Raw genomic sequence first — 23,767 nt, forward strand, 5'->3', positions numbered from 1 at the left:
GCCTTACTTGGGGTCTTGGGGGCCTCCTGGGGCTGCAGTAGTGGTGATCCTGCTGCTGGAAGCCTGGTTGGCAGCTGCAGTGCATCTCTGGCTGGCCAGGCTCTTGTTTTGAGAGGCTTACACTGTCCCCATGTGCACCACTCAGCTTTTCTTTTGCGTGGGTTTTTTTAACCCCTGGATATTCAAGGATCAACCCCCTGCCCTGCACTGCTGCCTTGCAGTGCGGAGAACAGTTGAACATGTAGTATGTGGCACCACAGACGTGTCTGCAGAACTACATACCACATACCATATGTTTGGATGTGGCCAGAAGGTTGTTCTTAATATCCAACCTAAATTTCCCTTGTAGAGAGTTATTTAATTCCTTATGCCAGTCCTAAATTTAACAATATTGTGAGAGGGGAGGAAAAAGCCCCCTGCAACTTGCCCCATGCCTCCACCCTGACATGCTCCGATACTCACCGCAGGTACAGCAAAGAGCAACAGCTGGGGAGAGACACCAGAATGGGGAGAGCAGGTGCGGCAGTTTCAGAGCTGCCTGAGCCTGCAAATCAGTGGTGGGAGGGGAGCGGGCTGCTCAAAAGGCAGCTGAAGACTCAGCTGGGGAGCCGGGAGTGAGAGAACTGAGCATCGGTGGGGAATCCAAGCCCTGGGAGCAGAGGGGAAGAGCTGAGCTCTGGCAAGGAGGTGCCAGGGAGTACAAGCCTCGGGATCGGAAGGGAAGAGCTGAGTGCCGGTGGAGAGATGCCGGCTGGAGAGCCAGGGAAACCAAGTCCCAGGTGCAGATGGATGCTGGGGAGCACCGCCAGGGAGAAGCGGCCTGCCAGGATGCCAGCATGGGCAGCTGGGGCTGCAAGGGGAGACCCAGGAAACGTGGCAGAGAGCGGCACTGAGGGGCCTCCTACATTCTTGAGTGGTGCTGCAGGTAGGGGGTCATGGAGTACCACAGAGCTCAGTGCAGGAGAGACTCCAACTCAACCAGGATCCTCCCCAGTGAGACAAGCTGTGCACATGGAGCACCATGGAGCACAGGGATGGAGAGATGGGCAACACCGGCTGGTGGGACCCAGACAGCCCAGCCTCAGGTCAGACGGGGCCAAGGTGGGAAGGTGCTGGGACCGAAAGGAAGCTCTGCCGAGAGAGCTGGCAGAGGCCCAGCAGGGGGCTGCTGCCCCTCCCGGACCCCTGTTAGGCAGAAGGGAGCTGAGAAGTCACAAGTGGGACAAAGGGCCTGGGAGGCAAGATCCCAGGGACCCATCAGTAGATGCTGACCTCTTATGTTCATTTGTATTCCTAGTTATGGTTAACCCAAGACTGGGGTATGTTTAGTTGTCAAGGCCACAGTCCACAGATGAAGAACAGCCTTTTGAAGACTGATGGCCAGAAGGTCACCGACCCTTGGAGGTGGGTGGCATGGATGAGACGGGATCATCCGAGAGTAGGGCCTGCGAAGAGCAGAGTCTGCCTTGGCCATGGATGTGGTAAGGGTGGGGTAAAGAGAAGGTTGGAGCCCTACGAAGGAACCTAGGTATGAGATCCCATGGGCCACCTATCGGGAACGGTCTCCCAAGAAAAAAATAAAACATCTAGTTTGGCAGGTGAGTAGGAGCAGCAACCAAACCACATCCGTGGTGCTGAAGCCAGATCTCAACCTGATGTCGCTGGGGAGCAAGGCACCAGTCACGAAGGGGCCAAAGCCCTACAACACCTAGCAGCGACAAGTATTCTTTCTTTTCTTCCGTGTGGTGGTACTCTTATTACAGCTTCCAAAGCTATTCTAAGAATTTTTCTTCTTGCTACCTGATATCGAGAGTTTGAAAGGAAGGTGTAATAGCAGTGCCTACAAAAATGTGTCTGCACCCACTGAACTCTGCATTTGCGCACACAATTTCACATGAACTTTGTTTATACAAATATGCCTTGTTTTGAGCTCTTAGTAGCTGGCTAAGACATAATATTCCTTTTAGCAATCTATAATTAAAATTCTTAGCATTTATCGTGGTCAAAATGTGAAATGCTGGATGCTTATTAATATTCTCTCACATAAACTAGAAGAATCTACTCATTTGGAGACTGTCAGAGTTAACCATGCCAACAAAGGCCATAAAAGCACATAATAAACCAAAAAACCATGGCTCCTTCTGGGCTCTTCTCATTAGAGTTTTGAAACATGGATGTGGCCCCTCTTTGCTATTTCTTTGTCACTATGCACCACTTCTTCCAGGTTCTATATTCTGAATGTTGTAATTTCACCCACTGGCCCTTGAAGTTTATTAGAAATGTTCTTCCTGTTTGTCTCTTTATTTTTTTTCTCTGATCTGCCTGTGGAGATTACTTGTGCCATCAAATTAAGCTTCAGAGGTGAAGATGAGTCCAGTGCCTTAAATGGCAGGACTTCAACCTACCCTGTCAGAATTTACTACTAATCAACGAGTGTCTTTACAGTGGTGAATGTGCAGCTTCCTAAGTGAACGTATTTACCTATTTTGGAGGTATCCATGTTGTAGTCTTATTGGTCTAGAGGAAAAGCAATCAGGTCTTGTGGACAGAGCTGATATATTTTATTAGACTAACAAGATTTTTGCAAAAAAAATGCTTTAAGAAGTTCTTTAAGGGCTAAGACCTTCTGCCCAGAAGGTTTTTCCATCTATTGAGTCCTCTGTGAAATCCTATGAAACATAGGCAGCACGTAGGCGGGGCACAGGGGGACACGTGCCCCTCCCCTGAGATTGGCTCTGAGCAGCCATGTCAGCTCGCTGCTGACATGGCTGCTGGCAGCTGCAGGTAGTCCCTGCTTGCCGTTCTCTGCTCACTGCCACTGACACTGCCACAGCTGCCTGCAGGCGGTCCCTGCTCGGCCCGACCTTGCCGCTGCTGTCACTGCAGCCTCCTGTGGGCAGTCCCCGCTTGCCACCACCACACCCCCGCTGCCACTGCCACCTGCGGGTGGTCACTGTGCCCCCCCAACCTCTGGGGGCAGACGTCGTTCATGCTATGAAATATGAACTTTCATTTCTACCCAGGAGAACTTTTACAGTCTTTTCTCTGATGCCTGATGAAGGGTGTTTGTGCCCGAAAGCTTTCAATTAATTTTTTTTTGCAAAAATCTTGTTGGTCTAATAAAAGATATCACCTCTGTCCATGAGCCCTGATTACACATATGTTGAAAGCATGAGACCAGGCTTGTCCTCAGAATGAGCAGAGCGTTTTCCAGAAGAGACCTGGACATTACTCACTATAAGTTTATTAGGGGTGTTCACCAGAATGCCCCAAAGGATGACTAGATCGAATGGTCTCAAACTCCTCCATGACCGTTTCAGGCTGGACATAAGGAAGAACTTTTTAACTGTCCGAGCCCCCAAGGTCTGGAATAGACTGCTGCCAAAAGTGGTTCAAGCGCACCTACTTTGAACGCCTTCAAGAGACATTTGGATGTTTATCTGGCTAGGATGCTATGACCCCTGCTGACTTCCTGCCCCTGGGGCAGGGGGCTGGACTCAAAGATCTTCCGAGGTCCCTTCCAGCCCTAATATCTATGAAATCTGTGAAATCTGTTGTATCCCACTTTTGGACTAGTTTGGATTTGGATATGATATCCCTGAGAATGGAAATCTCTGGCTTCTCAGAGGTGTCCCATAAAGAGTGCTTATGTACTCTGAAAGTGAAATTTTGGCCCTTTGAAGTGTATGGCAAAACTCTTTATTTAATTGTTGTCAGGATTTCGTTCTCATGTGTATCAATGAAATGGTTACTTGTTTTGCATTGCTTGCATAATTTTGTGATCCTTTTATATTCTCTGACCTGCTCTTTACAAGCAGTAGTAGGTTATGCTTGGAGGAGCTGCTTCTTTCTGGCTCCTCTCCCTATTCTCCTTCTCTAGGTACCTGGAATAGACAGCCTATCATGGATATGAATGGCTCCTTAGACTTCCTACCTGAGAAACTGCTAGCTTTTAAAAAGCTATAATAACCTCCAAGGAAAACATGTAGACTCTAGTTTGCCTGGACATTTTTTCTTTTTTTCTCTTTTTTTTTTTACCCAGTTGTTCCTTTTTTTTGATGGAAACAAATTCAAATCAGTTTATTTGAGGAAGAGGAAAATTCAGTGCAGAAATTTTTGACTCCAAATACTTTATCTTCAGACAAATTCAGCTGACTAAAAATTGCATTTGCTGACATTTAAAGATATGCTTGTATCTTTTTATTGTTGCATGCTACACTGAAATGCTTCTTGTCAGCAGAAACCATATGAACAGCCAAAATCTCTTCCAACTGCATTCCATATTAGTCATCCTTTCTTTCCCCCCCCCGACATGCGCTTTCACTTCTCTTTTCTTTTTTAAAAATCTGTCTGAAGTAGAAATAAAAATTTAGAGTTCTGACATTAATTATCTCCATCTTTCTATTCGGCAAGAAAATAGGAATGATATCCAGAAATAAAAGGAGTGTTTGCTAATCAGCACATTGGATCTCATTCTTAAAGGCATTTTGCCAAGACTAACCCACACTTGAATTCTTTTGGTCCCCTTGCATCAAGCAAATCATAATTACTGGCCAAAACAAACAATGGAAACTTTTTTTTTATAGTTTGCAACTATAAATAGTATTTTCACATTTTCCTTATGTTAAAATCACTACCCACAGATCCTTCACAGAAGAGTTAATTTTTTTTTTTTTTAAAAAAGCACATTGGGCCAAGTTTGCTGCTGGCATAAATTAGCATTGTTTCATTGATGTTGAAAGACAGATGCTATGAAACCTTGTTCCTTGACTTAGCTGGACCTGCACCAATTCACACCAAGCAAGACATGTGGCCCGTTGTATCTAGATTATATGTTAGCTGTTTTTTCTGATCCCTTATTTTTTGTTTTCTTTGGCAGTTTCATACAAACATTGATTTTGACCAACAACCTCCTCTTTTCTCATCCTAGGGTATCAGTTCAGATAGGAAGAATTAGGACATTCACCTATTGAGGAACAAGGAAGTAAAAATGCAGAGTAGCAAATTGCAGGTTGGATAAGTAGATTCTAAGATACAGATCTTACTCTAACCTTGCCTGAGTCATTGCAAAACACATCACACTTTGTAACACACCTAAGTTGTAGGAAGCAAGGAGGAAAAGCCTACCTTTTTCCCAGTAATCTAGATCAGTGGTGCTCAACCTTTTGGCCCCGTGAGCTGTATTGAGCTCTGTGTGCCAGGATTGGGTCCTGGAGCCTGGCTCTGCACCTTCCTGCTCTGATTACCAGCACTGCCTTCTCCCACTCCTGTGTACGGGGATTGGGCCTGGGAGCCTGGCACTGCCCCCTCAGATCCCAGCATGGGGGTCGAAGGGCCTCGCACCCCCTTTCACCCATGCATGCTGGGATTAGTCCCTGGGGTCCGTCACCACTTCCTCCTGCCAGGTTTAGCCCTTGGGGAACTTTCACCACTTCCTCCTTCAGGGATTCGTCCCTGGGGGCCCGGCACTACCACTTCCTGTCCCTGCGCACTGGATTTAAGCCCCAGGGTCCTGGTGCTACCCCCCTGCCTGGCCCTACATTCTGGGATTGGGTGTCCAATCCCACACATGGGGCCCAGGACTCTCCATGGGTCTAGAAATTTGGCAGTGAAGGAGTAGTGTCCCTGCTTTCCTGCTACCAAATATTTGGACCCATGGGAAGCCCTAAGGGCCAGATAACACTGGGCTGTGGGCCAGATTTGGCCTCTAGGCCAGGTGTTGAGCACCCTTGGTCTAGATCAGTGATTCTCAACCTTTTTAGATTCTAGGCAACCCTCATTAGACTCAAGGCACCCCTCAGAAATGCCGGTGCTTAGCTTTCACTTGCTTTTGACTACAGAAAAATAATAGAGCAATTCTTCTGTTGCAAAGAAATCAGACCACAGCAGGTCAGCATGTTTTTGCACACTAGATTCCTATCTAAGATTTTTGGGTTTATTTTGTGAATCATTTGTAGGTATTAATATGTGTAGGTGTTTGTACACTTAACAGGGCTAATATTCTCCAGCACCTTGCAGCACCCTTAAAGAGTTATCAGAAACCCTGATTAAGCATCACTGGTCTAGAGTTAGAGCAGTGGTCACCAACCGGTGGATCTTGAAGCCTCTTGTGGTAGATCTCAGAGTGTCCTGGAGTTGATCCGAGGCTGGGGTACAGGGCTGAGTGCCCGCGTGTTTGCACATGTGTGCCCCAGCCCAGCAGGTCAGTCTCTGAGGGAGGGACGGGGTGGGGGGCTAGATCAAGGCTCCTGTGGTGAAGGACAGTGCTTCAGAGGCAGAAGCAGTGATAAATTGAGTGGGGCCACAGCTGGGTGGGAATTACCTGCTGGGGAGGCACGCCTGCAAATAGTTTGTTCTCCCTCTGCCTCGATCTGCCTCCCCTTCCCTCTCCACAGACTTACCTGCTGGGCGGAGGGTGGAGGGGCCCCCGGTAGATCTTGGGTTGCTTTTAAATGCCAAAGGTGATCTCGTACTTGTAAAGGTTGTAGACCACTGAGTTATAACATGTGCAGTAGAAGTGGGAAACATAGCTTCTAGGATCCATAAAGCATGAATAGGGTTGAAATCACATCTCCCACTTCCCAGGAAAATGTCCAAACTATCAGGCTGTGAGTTAGTTACCCTCTATTCCTGTTTGAAGTTAGCCAACTACAAGGAAAGAAATGAAAGAATCCTGGGACTAGAAGTAGAAGCAAGCAAGAGATCCTTTGACTTTGTAGCCTGGTGAGGTGGGTATTCTCTTGGGAGGTTGGGAGCCCTGAGGTATGGCCCTTACTCCCAATGTTGTGCATGATTCTATGTGATAATCAGAGATCCAGGTTTTCTGTTTCCCATGGAAAAACACAGTAAAATGTGGATTTTCTCCCTTACTAGAGTAAAATACAGATTTCTCATTTTAGCAGAAAAACCCATGGATTTTGCAGTTTTCCTGTGAGCCTTCTGCAGGCTGGAAAAGTTCCAGCCTGCAGGGGACTGGGAAAGAGCAGGAGGAGGGTGGTCAGACAAGGGGTCAGACAGGCAGCCTGGAGAATAGCTCCTGCAGGTAAATGGAGGAGGGTGTGAGGCCCCCATAGGGAGGGAGGGAGTTGGGCAGGACTGGGGCTGGGGCTGGAGCTGGAGCTGGGGTTATATGCTTTAAAGCTCACTGGTTTGCCCATAATAGATCAGGAAGTTATGTTTGCCAAAATGGAATAGGATCATTCTTTTGAAGTGAGGCACTTATCAGTTTGTTGGGGGATTTTTTAGGCCAAGGGGCTCATTGAATAATTTCTTTAATATATTGAATAGGAGCCCTGGCTGAGTGTTAGTGTCTCATGATACTGCCAATAGAAAACAAACTTCAGAAAAAATAGAATTAAGTACCTAGGGTGATGCAGTGATTTCATATTTGAGGAAACTATGTTATTCTCACATTTGTTAGAAATAATTGCATGTTCAAAGTATTTTAAGAATTAATCTAGTCTAATAAATTGCCTCCAAATCATTATATAGGAATGTATAGCATAGCTTCAGTTATCAAAATGTCAAAGTTTAATGAAACTTTGGTGTACACAGCTGTAGGCATGATTAAATTATTTGCTGAATTGGGTCAGCGTGCAAATCATTGAAGTTGAGGAATTTAGCGCCATGCTTAAGTGTTTTTCAAAAGTGGCTTCAGGTATTTATAGTGTTAGATACTAAAGAAACCCTAAGAAGACAAACCAAATGAAGTTATTAGTTTAAGGGAGTAAGGGACTTAATTTAATTCTTTGCAAAAGGCTTTTTCAAGGTTATAGCAATCATCTGGGGCCAGATCTTATAACCCTTTCAAGTGCCTGAGAAGCACATGCATACCCAGAGATTGCACTTTTTGGTAGTTACACACAGTTTGAAATTAAGCTAATTTACACTTGTCCCATATTTCCATAGTGTTCAGTAGGCTGTAGAGTGGCCATGTAGCAGCCTAGAGCAGGGGTTGGCAAGGGTGAGCTGCCCCTTGTGACAAAGCTGCTGTTGCAGGCAGCTCATTCCCAGCTTCTATTCCAGACCGACTGTGCAGACTGACTTTTCATTGTTTGTTTTGGCCAATAATTGTGATTTACTTGGGCTGCTCACTGTCACTACTGGTAAAGGTAGTGAGGAAGGATTTGGAGTTGCTAATTTGGTGGCAACAGCCAATAGAGGCTACTGTTCTTAAAACATTGACCAGATCAGACCTTTGCAGAACAGATCTAGCCTGCAGGCCATAGGTTGTCAACCCCTGGCCTAGGGAGAATAGCATCTGCTAGGCACACTGTAAAACTGGGCAAGCCTGAAAATGTGAGTCAGACAAAAAATAGGACTAGAAATACAGGTGGAGTAGGTTAATAGAGGAGCACTAGCAGATGTGCAACTGTCTGTGAATTGGAGGTTGAAGATTTATTAATTTGTGACTTGGAGCTGACATTTTTTTGATTACCACTACCTTAGAAGAACTGAAAGTCCTTCTGCAAATGTTAGTCATAGCAGGATGGAAACATGGCCTCGTGGTTAATACTCTAAAGACCAAAATTATATCTACAGTTGGAGAAAGCGTCAGAGTTGACATAGATAATAACGCCTTGAAGCAGTTTGAAATTTGCAGTTCACAAATTGGCTGGAGGGCTGCACCCAGAGCGTGGTGGTGGATGGGTCATTTTCAACCTGGAGGGATGTGGGCAGTGGGGTTCCCCAGGGCTTGGTCCTCGGGCCTGCACTGTTCAATATCTTTATTGGTGACTTGGACGAGGGGGTGAAAAGCACCTTGTTCAAGGTCGCAGATGACACTAAGATGTGGGGAGAAGTGAGCATGCTAGAAGAGAGGGGCAGGCTACAACTAGATCTGGACGGGTTACAGAGGTGCGCAGATGAGAATAGGATGGGTTTCAATACTGACAAGTACAAGGTGTTGTACCTGGGGAGGAAGAACCAGCAGCATACCTACAGGCTAGGGAGCTCCCTTCTTGTCAGCACAGAGGCAGAAAAGGATCTTGGAGTCACTATTGGTTCCAAGATTAACATGGGCCGCCAATGTGGGGACGCAGTCAGGAAGGCTAGCCACACCCTGTCATGCATCCATAGATGCATCACGAGCAGGTCCAAGGAGGTGATCCTCCCCCTCTATACGACACTGGTCAGACCACAGTTGGAATACTGTGTCCAGTTCTGGGCGCCGCACTTCAGGAGGGATGTGGACAGCATTGAGAGGGTCCAGAGGAGGGCTACTCGCATGATCAGGGGGCAGCAGGGCAGGCCCTATGAGGAATGGCTATGGGACCTGAACCTGTTCAGTCTCCACAAGAGAAGGCTGAGAGGGGATCTGGTGGCCACCTATAAACTTGCCAAGGAGGACCAGTAGGCAATGGGAGAGTCCCTGTTCCCCCGAGCACTACCAGGAGTAACGAGGAACAACGGTCACAAGTTGACCGAAAGTAGGTTCAGGCTAGACATCAGGAGGCACTACTTCACGGTCAGGGCAGCTAGGAGCTGGAACCAAGTTCCAAGGGAAGTGGTGCTTACCCCTACCCTGGGGCTCTTCAGAAGTAGGCTAGACAGCCACCTAGCCAGGGTCATTTGACCCCAGCATCCTTTCCTGTCCATGGCAGGGCGTCGGACTTGATGATCTGCTTAGGTCCCTTCCGACCCTACCAACTATGAAACTATGACATTTTACATATTTAAGTGAAGTTTTAACAGGAGGCAGTAAATGCATAAATAAAGCAAAACAGTATATCTAGACAAAGACTGACATTGGTAAGGAATCTGAATGAGATGCATACAAATTGGCATATTACTAACAAAACAAAGGCAAGGCTATTAAAAGCATTGATATGGCTGATAGCAACATACAGCTGTAGAAGTTGGATGTTTATGAAGAAGTTAGAGGGAAATCAGAAACATTTCTGATGGTGTGCTACAGAAGGATATTGAATGCTTCCTGTTTTGAAAAAGATCAAACAAATGTGTGCACACTTAGATTTGAGCCAAAACTGAATTGATGCAAATGGTGACAAAGAGGAAATTGAAATACTCTTTATGCAATCTAAGAATAGAAGGAAACAGCCTAGGAAAGGCTATTATTAGAAAGCTGTGTATGAGGAGGTTGAAAAAGGGGTTGACCAAGGAAGAGGTTGCACAAAGACAGAATGCTGGACAGATTTACATATAAAAGCAGTGTGAAGGCTGACATTAGAGCCAAGTGGAGAGCATTTACCCACATTTATCTATTCTGTCACCATAATCTTGATGACAGGGGTGCTTGTTTAATTGGTCAGGGTGGGGAGCAAGAAGACCTTCCCACCTTCTAGCCCAACTACTTAGGACCCTTACTGAGGAAGAGAGAGACCAGGGTCCTAAGCCGCTCTCATCGAGGGGGATTGAATATATGTTTCCTGCTTCCCAGCAGTGTGCTTTAACTGTCAGGCAAAATATTTGGCATTCATAGAATCATAGAAAATTAGGGTTGGAAGGGACCTCAAGAGTTCAACCCCCTGCTTAAAGATCATTTAAAGCTGGATCATTCCAGCTAGGATTTTTGTTGAGTCAGGCCTTAAAAACCTCCAAGGATAGAGGTTCCACCACCTCTCTAGGTAACCCGTTCCAGTACTTCACCCCCCTCCTAGTGAGAGAGTTTTTCCTAATATCCAACTTAAACATCTTTTGCTACAACTTGAGACAATTGCTCCTTGTTCTCTCATCTGCCACCACTGAGAACAGCCTAACTCTATCCTTACCTACCCTTCAGGTATTTAAAGACTGCTATCATATCCCCCCTCAGCCTCTCATAAGACAAGTGCCCCAGCCCCTGAACCATTTTTGTTGCCCTCCACTGGACTCTCTTTAACTTGTCAATTACCCAGCACACGTCTTCCTCATCCAATTGAAGTTGGCTCTCTAGGCAACAAAGAGAAGAAAATACCGTATTTCCCCAAGTCCAAGTCATCTTTGAATTTGAGATGACCTCCTCCCCCCAGTAATTAGATTCCATACATGGAAAATTATAAATACATTTATAATTTTCCAGGTATAGAAGCCCAAATTAGTGGAAGGTTGTCTTTAATTTGACACCCCTCTCCTCTGCTCTCCCACGGCTGTGGCAGAAACAGTGATAGTGGGGCAAGAGGCTGGACCCGCACCCCTTGCTCCCCTGCCCTTTCCCTCCTTGGCTGTCCCTCCCCTTCCCCATACCCAGTGCCCCTTGTGCCTTCCCACTCTTCCATCTCTCTCTGCCACTTGTCTCCCCACCATTGCCTGCCCCTGGCTGCCTATCTCCCTGCCACCTGCCCCTCCCTATGCCTGGCCTGCCCTGCTGCCTGTTCCCTGCCCTTTGCCCCTTTTCCTCATGCCTGTGCCTACTCCCTGCTCTGCAGCCTGCCCCCTGACTTCTTGCCCCCCACGCAAGTATCTGACCCTCTACCCCCTGACCTTAGCCCCCCTGTGTCTGACCCATGCTGCCTGTGCCCCTGTACCTGAATCCACTCCCCATGCTTCCATTTACTTTCTGCTGCATCTCTGCTCCAGTTCTGGACCAATCAGCAGCTATGCTGGCCCCAGCCCAACCTAGCTAGGGAGAAGCAGCTCCCAGCCAGGCCCAGTAAGGTCAGGGCTGGAGGGACCACAGCCACAGCCACAGCAGAAGATAAGGGAGGGTGAGACAGCTGGGGGAGTGAGGCTGCGTGGTCTTCCTTGCACTTCTCCAGGTGTCAGCCCCCTCTTCTGCTGACTGAGTCATAGCTGAACTTGAACCACCACATGCCCTGGCCTGGTACTCCAATCCAAGATAAAGTTTTTTTTTCCTTATGTTGATTGGTGAAAAGAAAAACTTGTCTTGGATTTGAGTAAATATGGTAAGTAGCAACAGGAGGAGAGGAAGCTGGAGGAAGGATGTTTAATATGATGGTTGTTCCCCTGGAATGGAGGGGTCCCTTGGCCCTGATGGGGCAGAAACCATTCTACTACTGTTCTTCCATTTTATTTAGTGAATATTGCACATAAGGTGCAGTAGGCCAGGTTCAAGAGGAATGCTGCAGAGTATTCTGGAGAATGCATAGGAACTGGCTTGATGGTTAGAGCATTTCACGGGGAAGTATCAGGCACAGGTTCAAAATCCCTCTGGTTGACAGTGGGTTTGAAAAATGGTATCCCATTCTCTGAGCAAGCATCCATTAAGGTATTTGGCTAAAACAAGAGAGAGGCCATTTTTCTCTTTTCCTTCCCCCTCACTTTAGGCAAGCATGTGAACAGAATGATCCTATTTCACTACAGGTAGAAACAGAATCCCAAACTGCTTAAATGCCAAAAATTGCATGATTAGGTGCATAGAGGGCAAATGGGTCCAGATCCGTATAAATTAACTGGATATCACTTTGATGCCTGGCTCTAGGAGTGAAATTAATAAAACCAAGTTTGGTCACAAAGTTCCTTACAGCTCAAGGGAAGAAAGTGCTTAACTCACAACAGCCAATCTGCATAGTAATGAGGCATGTATAAACAAGCCAGTAGGAAATGGTGTAAAGGGCATATCTGAAATTCCTTCTCTCTTGTGGTTTTAGTCACTTGTACAAGAATGCAGGATATAGTGGCATCTTAAAGACTTAGAGAGGAATAAGCTTTCTTGGGCAACAGCCTACTCTGTCAGATGCTGTGAATGGACTTACAGAAAGCAGTTCAGAATAGAAGGGAATATAAATACAAAGAGTGGCAGGAGGGGGCATTGCTGAGAGAGCTGAAAGGGTGTGGAATAGGTCAATAGGGAAAAACAAGGCAGTTAACCCACTGAAGGACATAAGGATTATAAAAGCTAGGAAGGTAGGCCAGGGAACGGGTGTGTACCGAAGTGGGTATTGTGTTCAGGTTTTGTTACAACTCTATATGTAAGTGCTTTATCTTTAAGTAGAATGATGTTTCTTCTCAGGATAATTCTGTCTGACATTGCCACTTCATTCTTTTAACATTATTCAATTTTAGGAATTAAAGAGTTATCCCCACCCCCTCTGAATCTGAAACGTCTATACAAAGAAACATTGGAAATTGAGCCTATTTTGATCGTTATTTCTCCTGGTGCTGATCCTTCTCAAGAACTACAGGAACTTGCCAGTGTTGAAAGAAATGCTGAATGCTACCACCAGGTCAGTCTCAGCTAAGTTTTATGAATCATTTTTATGGCAGAAATTACAGGAGTTGTAAATGTTTTTAAATTCTGATTTGAGCTGGTGAAGTCAAATCAGGTGCTTGATCTATGTACCTTTTATTTATGAAATCTGTTATAGTATTTTGGGAATATATATTTATTTTTAGAATCATGGAAAAGTAGGGGTAGGAGGGACCTGAGGCTTCCTAGTTGTAGTCCCTGCTTGAGGTAGGATCATCCATATCTAAGCCATCCTAGACAAGTGATTATCTAATCTGTCCCTAAAAACTTCAGGACCAACCCTTATGCACAATTACAAAGCCCAAAACATCAAAAACACCCTTTAACATGCCATAGGTAGGTAAAGAAGAGGCCAATGGCACTGTCAATGTCCTGCCACTGCAAGGACCAGAACTATTTTTTAATTATTAAATATCCTACTTGTTAAATATTATTTCTTTGATAGCTGCTAATTGTTTCATATCTTAGATCTGCCCAATAGATCAATTAAAAAAGTGTATTTTGAATGATCTCTTAATTTTAAGGGGTACATGACAGACAGCAGCAAAATGTCTGTTTGACCATCCTGAGGGCCTTTCTTGCCCAGGTGAAATATGTCCTTCACACACTGTTTGTTTTATTCTGCAATCATCATAAAAGATGATTGTGTTATCATCAATCCCTCAATTTTAGGATGATCTCTGCTGCAGCTTATTGGTGGGTATTGAGATGACTTAAGAGTTCAATCTTTGCACCACAGATCTGTCCACAGAACTTGCAGGTCTTTCTGTAAGGAAGAGCAGCCTGCAGGTTGGAGTTCCTCTATTTTTCCTTCCTCTGTGTTCTCAACACAGAGATGAGAACAAGATGCTTCTCCTTTAAAGGGGCTGCCACTTGGTTGAGGTTGCAGAGCCATTGGAGTTGTTTATCAGTCAGATCCTCCCAGCTCTTAAGGTCGGCATCCATTTTCTTGAGATACGTCTTCAATGTATCCTTATAGTACTTCCTGTAGTCACTGATAAGTCTCAGTCCATAACTAAGCTGTGAGTAGAGCCAGTTGTCTTGGGAATTAGGACCTGGAACCAACTTCCAAAAGAACTGGTGCTGGCTCCTACCCTGGGGGTCTTTAAAAAAAGGCTGGACGAACATCTGGCCGAGGTTGTTTGTCCCCAGTACTCTTTCCTGCCACGGCAGGGGGGTGGGCTAGATGATCTCCTCAGGTACCCTCCGACCCTACGAACTATGAAACTATGAATTCAGATTCCCAGTTTGAAATCACAGTGGTGATACGTAGGGGGTGCACAGGACTGCTCGTGCACCCCCTGAGAGCACCAGTGCATCCCTTGTCAAGCCATGCTCCCTGTTTAGGCGGCAGGCAGGTGGGAGTGCCAGTGCCCCCCTGCGAGCGCCGGCCAGGGAGCGGGGCCGCCAGCAAAAATGGCTGTGCTGCTTCAGGAAGTGTGCGTGGGACTTCCAGAAGCAGTGCAGCTGCTTTTTGGTGAGTGTGATCGGCTGCAGGGACCCGCTCCCCATTCCCGGTCAGCATGATCGGCCGTGGGGGACAGCCGTCCTGTCAGTGGGATAGGCTGCCCCGGTCAATCAAATCAGCCACCAGGGGACCCCCCCGGTTGCTGACTGGTGTCAGGCAGGGCACATGCCCCTCCTGACTCAAGAGGCACTAGTCGCCCATGGGCACACAAAATGTCCAGCGGATTTAGTGTTGAGGATCGCCAACTCAATGCTCGTAATGTTAGTGTCAGCAAGGATGCTGGGTTTTTTTCGGTGATCTTCCCATTTGATGTGGAGGATTTTCTGGAGACATTGTTGGTTACACCTTTTCAGACTCTTGAGATGATGATGGCCTGTGGCAGGCTGATCGAGCATTTTGGCCCTCCCAATGTTGAGAGAGAGACCCAAAGTTTAGTAGGCTTCTGTGAAGAAATCCAGTGTGATTTAGAGGGTTTCCTCAGTATGCACAAGGATGGCACAGTCATCAGTGTATTGAAGATCTAGGATGTTTTTTTTAAATACTTTGGTCATCAAGTGAAAATGTCCAAGATAGTTAAGCCCTCAATCCGTTCAGTATTCAATGCCAGTTCTGGAAGGAAGGCAGTCCTTAATGAGAATCAGGATGTCTATCAAAAATGGAGTACAGAGTTAGGGCAATGATGGACTTGCCTGATCACAGTTAGGATGACAAATGACTCTATCTCTGATCCATTACAAAGGATGGTAACAGTCATCTGGTTATGGAAAAGCCACAGGAACTTGATGAACTTTTCAGGACATCCAAATCTATCCAGTACTTTCTGCAAGGCTTTGTGATTGAGGGAATCAGAGGCCTTAGTGAGATCAATAAAAGCCACATACATGTCCAGCTGTTGTTCCTGACACTTTTCTTAGATCTGGTAGGCAACAGTAATCATGTCAGTTGTTGCATGGGGTGGTTTGAAACCACACTGAGATTCCAGCAAGACTTCCTCAGGAAGAGGTAGAAAATAGTTTAGGAGAATGCAGGAGAGGATTTTCCCTGCTGCAGAAAGGAGGGCAATACCTCAATAATTCTCACACAGAATTAACATTTCTTAACTTGGGACAGAATAATCCCATGCATCAATACAGGCTGGGGACTGACTGGCTGGGCAGCAGCTCTGCAGAAAAGGACCTGGGAATTACAGTGGACAATAAGCTGAATATGAGCCAGCAGTGTGCCCTTGTTGCCGAGAAGGCTAATGGCATCCTGGGCTACATTGGTAGAAGTGTTGCCAGCAGGTCAAGGAAAGTGATTCTTCTCCTCTATTTGGCACTGGTGAGGCCTCATATGAAGTACTGTGTCTAGTTTTGGGCCCCTAACTACAGAAAGGATGTGGACAAATTGGAGAGGTTCCAGTGGAAGGCAACAAAAAATGGTGAGGGTGCTGGGGGACATGACTTATGAGGAAAGACTGAGGGAACTGGGCTTATTTAGTCTAGAGAAGAGGAGACTGAGAAGAGATTTAGTAGCAGCCTTCAACTACCCGAAGTGGGGTTTGAAAGAGGATGGAGCTAGACTGTTCTCAATGGTGGCAGATGACAGACCGAGGAGCAACAGGCTCAAGTTTGATATTAGGAAAAATTTTCTCACTAGAAGGGTAGCAAAGCGCTGGAATGGATTACCCAAAGAGATGGTAGAATCTTCATCCTTGGAAGTTTAAGACTTGGCTAGACAGAGCTTTATCTGAGATGAAATAGTTGGGGATGGGCCTGCATTTGAGTAGGGTTTTGGACTAGATGACCTCCTGAGGTTCCCTTCCAACCCTAATATTCTATGATTCTGCAATCTGTCACTGTCAAATCAAGGTTCAGGGATGCTTCAAAGTACTCTTTCCATCTAGTTTGGACAGTCTTTGAGGTGTGTTGAACTATCCTAGAACAAGGGTGGGCAAAATGCGGCCCGTGGGCCAGATGTGGCCTGCCAGGCCATTCTATGTGGCCCGTGGGGCCCCTAAAACATTTAGAAAATTAACATTTCTCTGCCCCTGGTTGCCTGGCATGCGGCCCTCGATGGCTTGCCAAAACTCAGTAAGTGGCCCTCCGCCCAAAATAATTGCCCGCCCCTGTCCTAGAATCACAAGAAAGTAGGACTGTGTGAAATTGGGCCATAAGTGGTTTTCATTGCCTGGAAAAATCTGTGCATGCCATGTTTGTCAGCATAGAGCCAGATCTCTTTGGGTTTATCTTGCCACCACTGATTTTTGATTTTCTGGCTCTTCCTTCGAGCATTGGCTTTGAGGAGCTGATACATCTGCCTGCAGGTGTGTCCTAATTAATCTTATTAGCTGGTTGCTGTGGCAACACTGTTGCAGTTGTGCACTGCCTGTACTCCAGGGCCCTCTCTGGGCAGTTGCCCTCTTAAAGTGGCAGAGCGCCTTAGGCTCTGTCACAGTCTTGTATTCATCACTCTGTCTGAAGATGGTGTTTGTGATGACAAGACTGTGCTCCGTGCATTTTCTCATGAAGAGGATGCTTTGGAGTTGGCTTTCCCTCCTCCTTCCTGCCAGAGTTCCAGCTCATGTCCAGGGATTCTGGTTTTCTCTGATTTAAAAAAAAATCCCAACTTTTGGTTTAAAAAAATAACCCCAAATCTACATTTTTCCATGAGTAAAATGAAACACCACCAATATATAGATAGATAGACAGTGGTGTTTCATTTTAATCATGGAAAAATGTGGATTTGGGGTTATTTTTTTAAACCGAAAGTTGGGGATTGTTTTCAAATCAGAGAAAACCAGGATCCTTGTCTAACTCTGGCATTGAAGTCACTGAGGAGAATCATCTTGTCACCCTTGTGAATGGTAGTCAGAACACGGTCAAGGTTGGAATAGAATTGTTCTTTGACCTCATCATTAGCATCAAGAGTTGGGGTGTATGCGCTGGTGACAGTGTGCGGACAGCTGTATCTTGCTCGGCTTTGTCACCGAGATTGGTCATTCCCATCTGTTGAGTGCCAGATTTTAGGGCCAGACAGCTTGACCTCCACTCACCCGTACTCATAAGTCACACCCTCTGACTCGCCCACTACATCTTGGTCTTTCAAGGAAAAAAAGGGGAAGGATCCTCTGCTATTGATATTTGATTCTCATGAGTGTCTTGAGTCACTGGTCCCTGGGGCTCTTCCTCCCCTTACACTCTGTCCATGCGCCAACCAGATCTTATTCGATCATCAAGCTTCTGGTCATCTGATAGAAGGATGATGCAGTTAACAGGTCACTTTGCTAGCCACACTTTGGATGCAGCTCACAGTCCTGACCAGTTGAAAAAAGTCTACTCCGGCTTCAAAAGTCTCTTACCTCGCAATGTCTGGGTCTGTGCCATCCTTGGGTGTCAACCCTCATCATCAATTGTAGGACTGCTACTAACTCCTATTAGTCCATTTTATGGGGCCCACTGGTTAGGCTGTCTGTACCTGAGTTCTGTACTGGAGTGCCCAGGGTCTTTCTCTCTTTTGTCCTTGACTGCTGAGACTTTGTGGAATCAGCACGTGGACCCAGGGCAGCGCACTATTGGCCTGAGCAGTCTCTGTGCTCTCCTGTGCAACTTCCCTGAAGGGCTGATACTGTGCTGCTCTGGGTCCATGCACTGTCGTCCGGTTGGGCACTCCATGTGGGGCTTTCCCCAACACCTCCCCACTCCCTCAGCTCCCAGCCAGCTTCCTGTATGAATGCCTGGTTGGCAGCACGTGGACCCAGAGTCCACGGCATTATCAGCCCTTCAGGGAAGCCGCACACAGTGTGCATTTGCCCTGCCTCCACCCCCTGCACAGATCTGGGGGGTGCAGGTCCCTTCTGACCCCTGGGAGTGCGTGCTGCCACCAGGAACCGGATCCGCTCCCACCCGAGCCTGCAGCAGGCAGGCAGCAGTGGGGGAGCTGGCTCCGTGCTCCTTCTGCTGCAGCAGCCGCTGCCTTCTGTTGGGAGCAGGGAGCTCCAGACCTGGCTCACTGGCCCCATAGCCCTGGGAGCTGGGGTCCCCCCCCAGCAGGGCTGGGGGGCAGGGGCTGTGGGTGGGGGGCAAGGGGCATGAGCAGGACTGTGGGGCTGTGGTGGGGCAAGTGCGGGGCACAAGCAGGGCTGTGGGGGGCCTTTAATTTTAATCGCAGATATTGGGGTTTTTATCAGAGAATTTGCAATTTTTTTATCAGGGAAAACCCTGGTCACAAAATATTTATTAATGCCCACAGGGATCTATAAACTGACTGCCAAGCTAATTTTTTTATGGCAAAGCTCATGCCATGAACACATTCATCCTGGGCTGGTTTCCCCTTCCAGAAGGAAGTATAGCCTCCACCATCTTCCCTCAATCGACCCTCATCTGGTTGTTTTGTCTCAGTTGGATCTGCAGTGTTGTTGTTGTGTTTCACTAGTGCCCTGGAAACAATAGCAGTTTTTTTCTGGTAATTTGTTGTATTGGTTATCCATCAAGGTGCAAATGTTCCATATGGAAAAAAATGATTGTCTTCTTTTGATGCATTTGATCACAGACAGAGCAATCCTGTTGAATATGGTTATCCAACCAGGAACAGATAAAACAGCCTAGGGTTAAGGCACCTTTTCTAGCCCCTGCCCCTCATAGGGTGAGCAAAGGAGTTGGAGAAAGAGTCAGAGTCCTGAATAGGACTGTTCAGTCATGTTAGCAGCTGTCAAATTGCACTTGTGCCAGCCCAAGTACAGAAGAACCATCAGGTTTCCACCACCTGTGTGCAGATTCATGGCTGGAAACTGCCAGATACACTAGTCACATCTCTCTCACCATTGATCAACTGCCACAGGATTTTTGAAGATTGGTGCAGGAGAGTGTGGTATTGTTTCCTGTGCTAGAAGCCTGCACAAGTCTTCATTTAATATGAGGAAGCTAGTGTGTAGAAACACCAACCACATGATTTTGACAGAGAGGAAATCTGGGTCCAGTGGCAAGGGAGAACCCTAGATGATAGGAGACCTCCATCTTGCTGCAGCCTTCTTCCTTCTTTAAAACTGTTGAGATCCTGACATCTTCCTGATCCATTCTTGAGGACTTAGGGTGGGACTGTAGTTTGTCTGGAACCTCCCCTCAGGCCTGTTCACCAGGGGTGAGCTGGACAGAAGTGTGACTCTGGGCAGCATAGCACTGAGGATCATTGGGACACACAAGCCTCTCCACCACTAAATGTTCTTAGTCCACAGAGAAGGATGATTGTTGAGTGACCAAGGAGGTTAGTGATATTTTTTTAGGACCGCTGCCCTCAGTCCATCATTCAGCACAGTAAGCCTGATTCCAGATTGGATCTGAAAAATACACTCTTTGAATTAAATTGAGATGAAACATAAGACTCCACACTTGCCTCTTTGTTGCAAGTTCAGAGACTATTTAATGCTATTTAATACAGCTTTGTACAGGAAAAAGATGCATATTTAAGGAGATGAGAAACACTCACCTTCACAAGACAATTGTGTTGAATTGGCCATTGTTAGGTAGAAGTTAGGTAGACCGAACATAACCTGACACCAATTAACTTTTTTATTGTTTTCCCCTGGAATATTTTCCCTCTGCTGAGGGAATATCCAAGTGCGTGTTTGGAGAGGGAGCAATCCGTAAATCCTCTGACAGGACAGGAACAGGATATGACCAGTTTAATCTCGCTTTTCAGCTGTCCCTGAATTTGTATTCTTTTCTCAAAAGAACACTTTTGATTTTATCCTTAGCCTCAACTTGAAAGATTTGTGTGTCACTGGAATCTATTTCAATTGTTAGTATTTAAGATTGTAGATTTTTCACTCTCCTGTTTCTAGATGCTTCTGTCACTAGCATAGTATGAATGGATGTAAATATCCTTTTCATTTTAGGCTTCCCATATAGATTCTGGAATAATAACTCATAGAGGTTATTTCAGTGATATAGGGCCAGATCCTAAATGAACTCTAAGGTGCCCCTATTTAAGTGCCATAACATTCACATTTTAGGGTTTGTGGTCTGGGAGGGTGTTCCATATTGCCAGAGTTACACACATAGGTTTTGTGTACAATGAATGGGGAGATCTTGATGCTTCCAAAGATTGCAGTTGCTAGTCATTCCACAGGAAGGCACCTGTTGTATTTCTTGTGGGCGACTCCTGTGTACAAAGATCACAGCATAGACAAAGAAAGACCTCGGGGTTGTTCAGTAGTGAAGACTCAGAGAGGTTTATTGTCTGCAAAACACATTGATCACCTTTCCAATAGCTCATACTTGCCTGTGACAATATATTAACATAAACTATATCTCCCATGCCACTACAAAGTTCCAAGTTTCTCAGGTCCTCTTTATACAGATAAACCCACAGGACTAAGTAAAACATGCTCTGTGCATCTACAGTTACAATTAATGCAACATGATAAACTCCAAAGCAATCTGTTCCGGAGTATACTGCTCCCGGGTGCAGTGTCTACACGGGTGCCTGAGAAAGCAGCACTTTGAGCCAGAGCAGAGCAGCCCTGGGCTGGCAGCAGGCTTCCGGGAGGGAAGAGGGGTGTCAGCCTTGGTCTCCAGGTGTTGGTGTTGGGTGGTGGAGAGGCTGGCTGGGGCACAAGAGTGTCGAAACTGCAGAGCTGTGTGGCTGATCCCAGAGCCTGCTGCCAGCCTATGGCTGCTCTGCCCTGGCTCAAAGTGCTGCTGTCCCAGTTACTGTCTGCACGTGCGTTGCAGTACTGTAAATAACTCCACCATAAGATAGTACTGTCCCCTGCTGATGGGGCTCTTAGTCCCAACTTTGCTTCTTATGTAGCCAGGGCTGAGAGCTCCGCAACTGTTGGGGCTCACATTCCTGGCTGTGCCTCACACATAGCCAGACTTGGAGCCCCATGGACTGGGGGTTTCACAACTTCTCCATCTTCCCCTTCCCCCCTGAGCTTGGGGGATCACAGAAACTCTCTCAGGGTTCAGGGTTTTCATGCTGGGCTCAGTGTATCACTGTGGCTGGGAGCCCTGTCAGTGGATCAGTCTCCTGGCTGCAGAAGAGACCCTGCTACATATGCAAACTAACGTTGGATAGCAACCAACTATAAAGTTATTAGACATTTTCAAGGTCGACCTTTTTAGCTTTTTATGGCATGATAATTACTTTGCATGTGTCTCAAGATAATTGCACAATTAACTAGTTAATTACACAATAACTGCAATGTGTAGAGTGGGCCTTGGTGACTCTTTTCTCATTTACACTATTGATCTTCGAAGCAAAGCAGTCATATAATTCTGTTTACTGGTAAATAGTCTGCCTCTTTTGTACGTGTGATGTGACTTTAAGTAATTGTGTTGTTTTCAGCTATTGTGTAAAATATTAAGATATAATAAATAATAAATTCCTGATTCAAGTGTTTCTCTTCGAAGGTTGCCATGGGTCAGGGCCAAGCTGATTTAGCCATTCAGACACTCAAGGAATGCGCACGAAGTGGAGAATGGCTGTGTTTGAAGAACTTGCATCTTGTCGTATCTTGGCTTCCTAAACTGGAAAAGGTAAGGGTAACTGCATGAGAAAGGGCATAACTGTATTGTTTCAGAAATATTCAAGTGACTTCCATGCTAGGTATCCAGAGTTCTGGCAACTGAAAAATACCAAGCAGAAGGTTGGCAAGTTACCTAGTAATGAGTTTGTATATGTGAATTTACTTTTCATTGGCATAAGCTATTTCTTTAACCTTTTAAGTAATTATATCACTCTGTAAATCAGGAGTGTCAAACATATGGCCTATGGGCCAGATCTGGCCTGCAAAACCATTGCATGTGGCCCACTAGTAGTCAAATAGGTTACTGGAAGTTGGGGAGTTTGGCCTGCCACAGAATTTGGGATCCCAGTGGACATGGCCATTGGCAGCAGCCTCTCTGCTTGTTTATTCCCTCTGCCTTGGAATTTTTCTCTTCTGAGATCTGCAGTTGGGTGGAAATTACTCTGGTGTTTTACATCCCCTGTGTCAGGGTTGTATGTACAACATGTGGATACAACTGGACAAAAGGCCCAGAACTTATGTTAATGGACCATATACATGCTATGTAGCATACATTACTGGGGTGGGTAACTGAATGCTTCTTGAATTTAAGTTACTTTACAGGTTAGTAACTTAGACCAGTAAATACATTTACAGACAGATGTATCATTTAAAATGTAACTTATATTGTTCTGCAAAACAAATATTCACTGCAATAAAGCACATATTTGACTCTCACTTTCTCTCTTTTTTTAAATAGGAACTGAATAGTCTTCAACCCAAACCTGACTTCCGCCTTTGGCTAACTGCTGAAGTTCATCCACATTTTACTCCAAATTTACTTCAGTCAAGTTTAAAGATAGCATATGAGGTATAGTGTCTGTGGACAGTTTGTTGCATATATACAAGCATATTTACAAGCAGTACTAATACAAATGGGTGCATCTACACAAGACATTTAACTGTGCATTAGCATAGTTTACTGTGAAGTAAGCATGTGCATCTACACGTGCACATGCTTACTATGCAGTATACCTTCCTAATCCCGAGTAAATTTGCTATCTGCAATGAGATTCTTAATGGCACAATGGTGCTTGTGTAGACACTTGACCAGGAGCAAACTCTGTTTCAACCGTCCATCAGGAGGCAGGAAATAGCCTCCTGCCCCTGGGAGCTGCCTGTTGCCAGGGTAGGCTCTACCACAGGAGCCCGGGCAGGGACTATGCTCCCCTGACCCAGTAGCAGGGAGTTCCAAGCCCCCTGCTCCAAGATTGTAATCAGGGGTGGGGGATGGGAGATCTTTATCTCACAGCCACTGCTCCACCATTGTGATTGGGGAGTGGGGGGCTGGGAGACCCTTATGTCCCAGCACCGGCCTCACTGTCACAGAGCTGGCACTGGGAGCACCCTGCTGGTGGGGGTAGGGGAGCCTGTTCCCCACCCAGCTCCATGAGTGTGGAGCTAGGGAGGAGGGAACAGGCTGGGGAGCTTGTTCCCCACTCAGTTTTGCACTCATGGAGCTGGGCAAAGAACAAATCTATTCTCCTCCAGCTCTGGGCTTGCAGAGCTGAGTGGGGAACAAACTGCCCAGCCTCCACCCGGCATGCAAGGTGGGTGCTAGGAACTGTCCTTGTCAGGCCATCCCTGTGCCCCAATTGGGTAATCA

At 46.3% G+C, this 23,767-nt stretch overlaps 1 protein-coding gene across 1 annotated transcript in view; it reads left to right on the forward strand.

Moving 5' to 3' along the window:
* DYNC2H1 (dynein cytoplasmic 2 heavy chain 1) overlaps positions 1-23,767 on the forward strand; it is a 430,803-nt gene that overhangs the window by 200,137 nt on the left and 206,899 nt on the right. The window contains 3 exon segments of the mRNA XM_014517608.2: positions 12,964-13,124; positions 22,007-22,132; positions 22,862-22,972. Of these exon segments, the coding sequence (XP_014373094.1) occupies positions 12,964-13,124; positions 22,007-22,132; positions 22,862-22,972 (398 nt within the window).

Source organism: Alligator sinensis, unplaced genomic scaffold, assembly GCF_000455745.1.
Source record: "Alligator sinensis unplaced genomic scaffold, ASM45574v1 scaffold802_1, whole genome shotgun sequence".
NCBI classification, from domain to species: domain Eukaryota; kingdom Metazoa; phylum Chordata; order Crocodylia; family Alligatoridae; genus Alligator; species Alligator sinensis.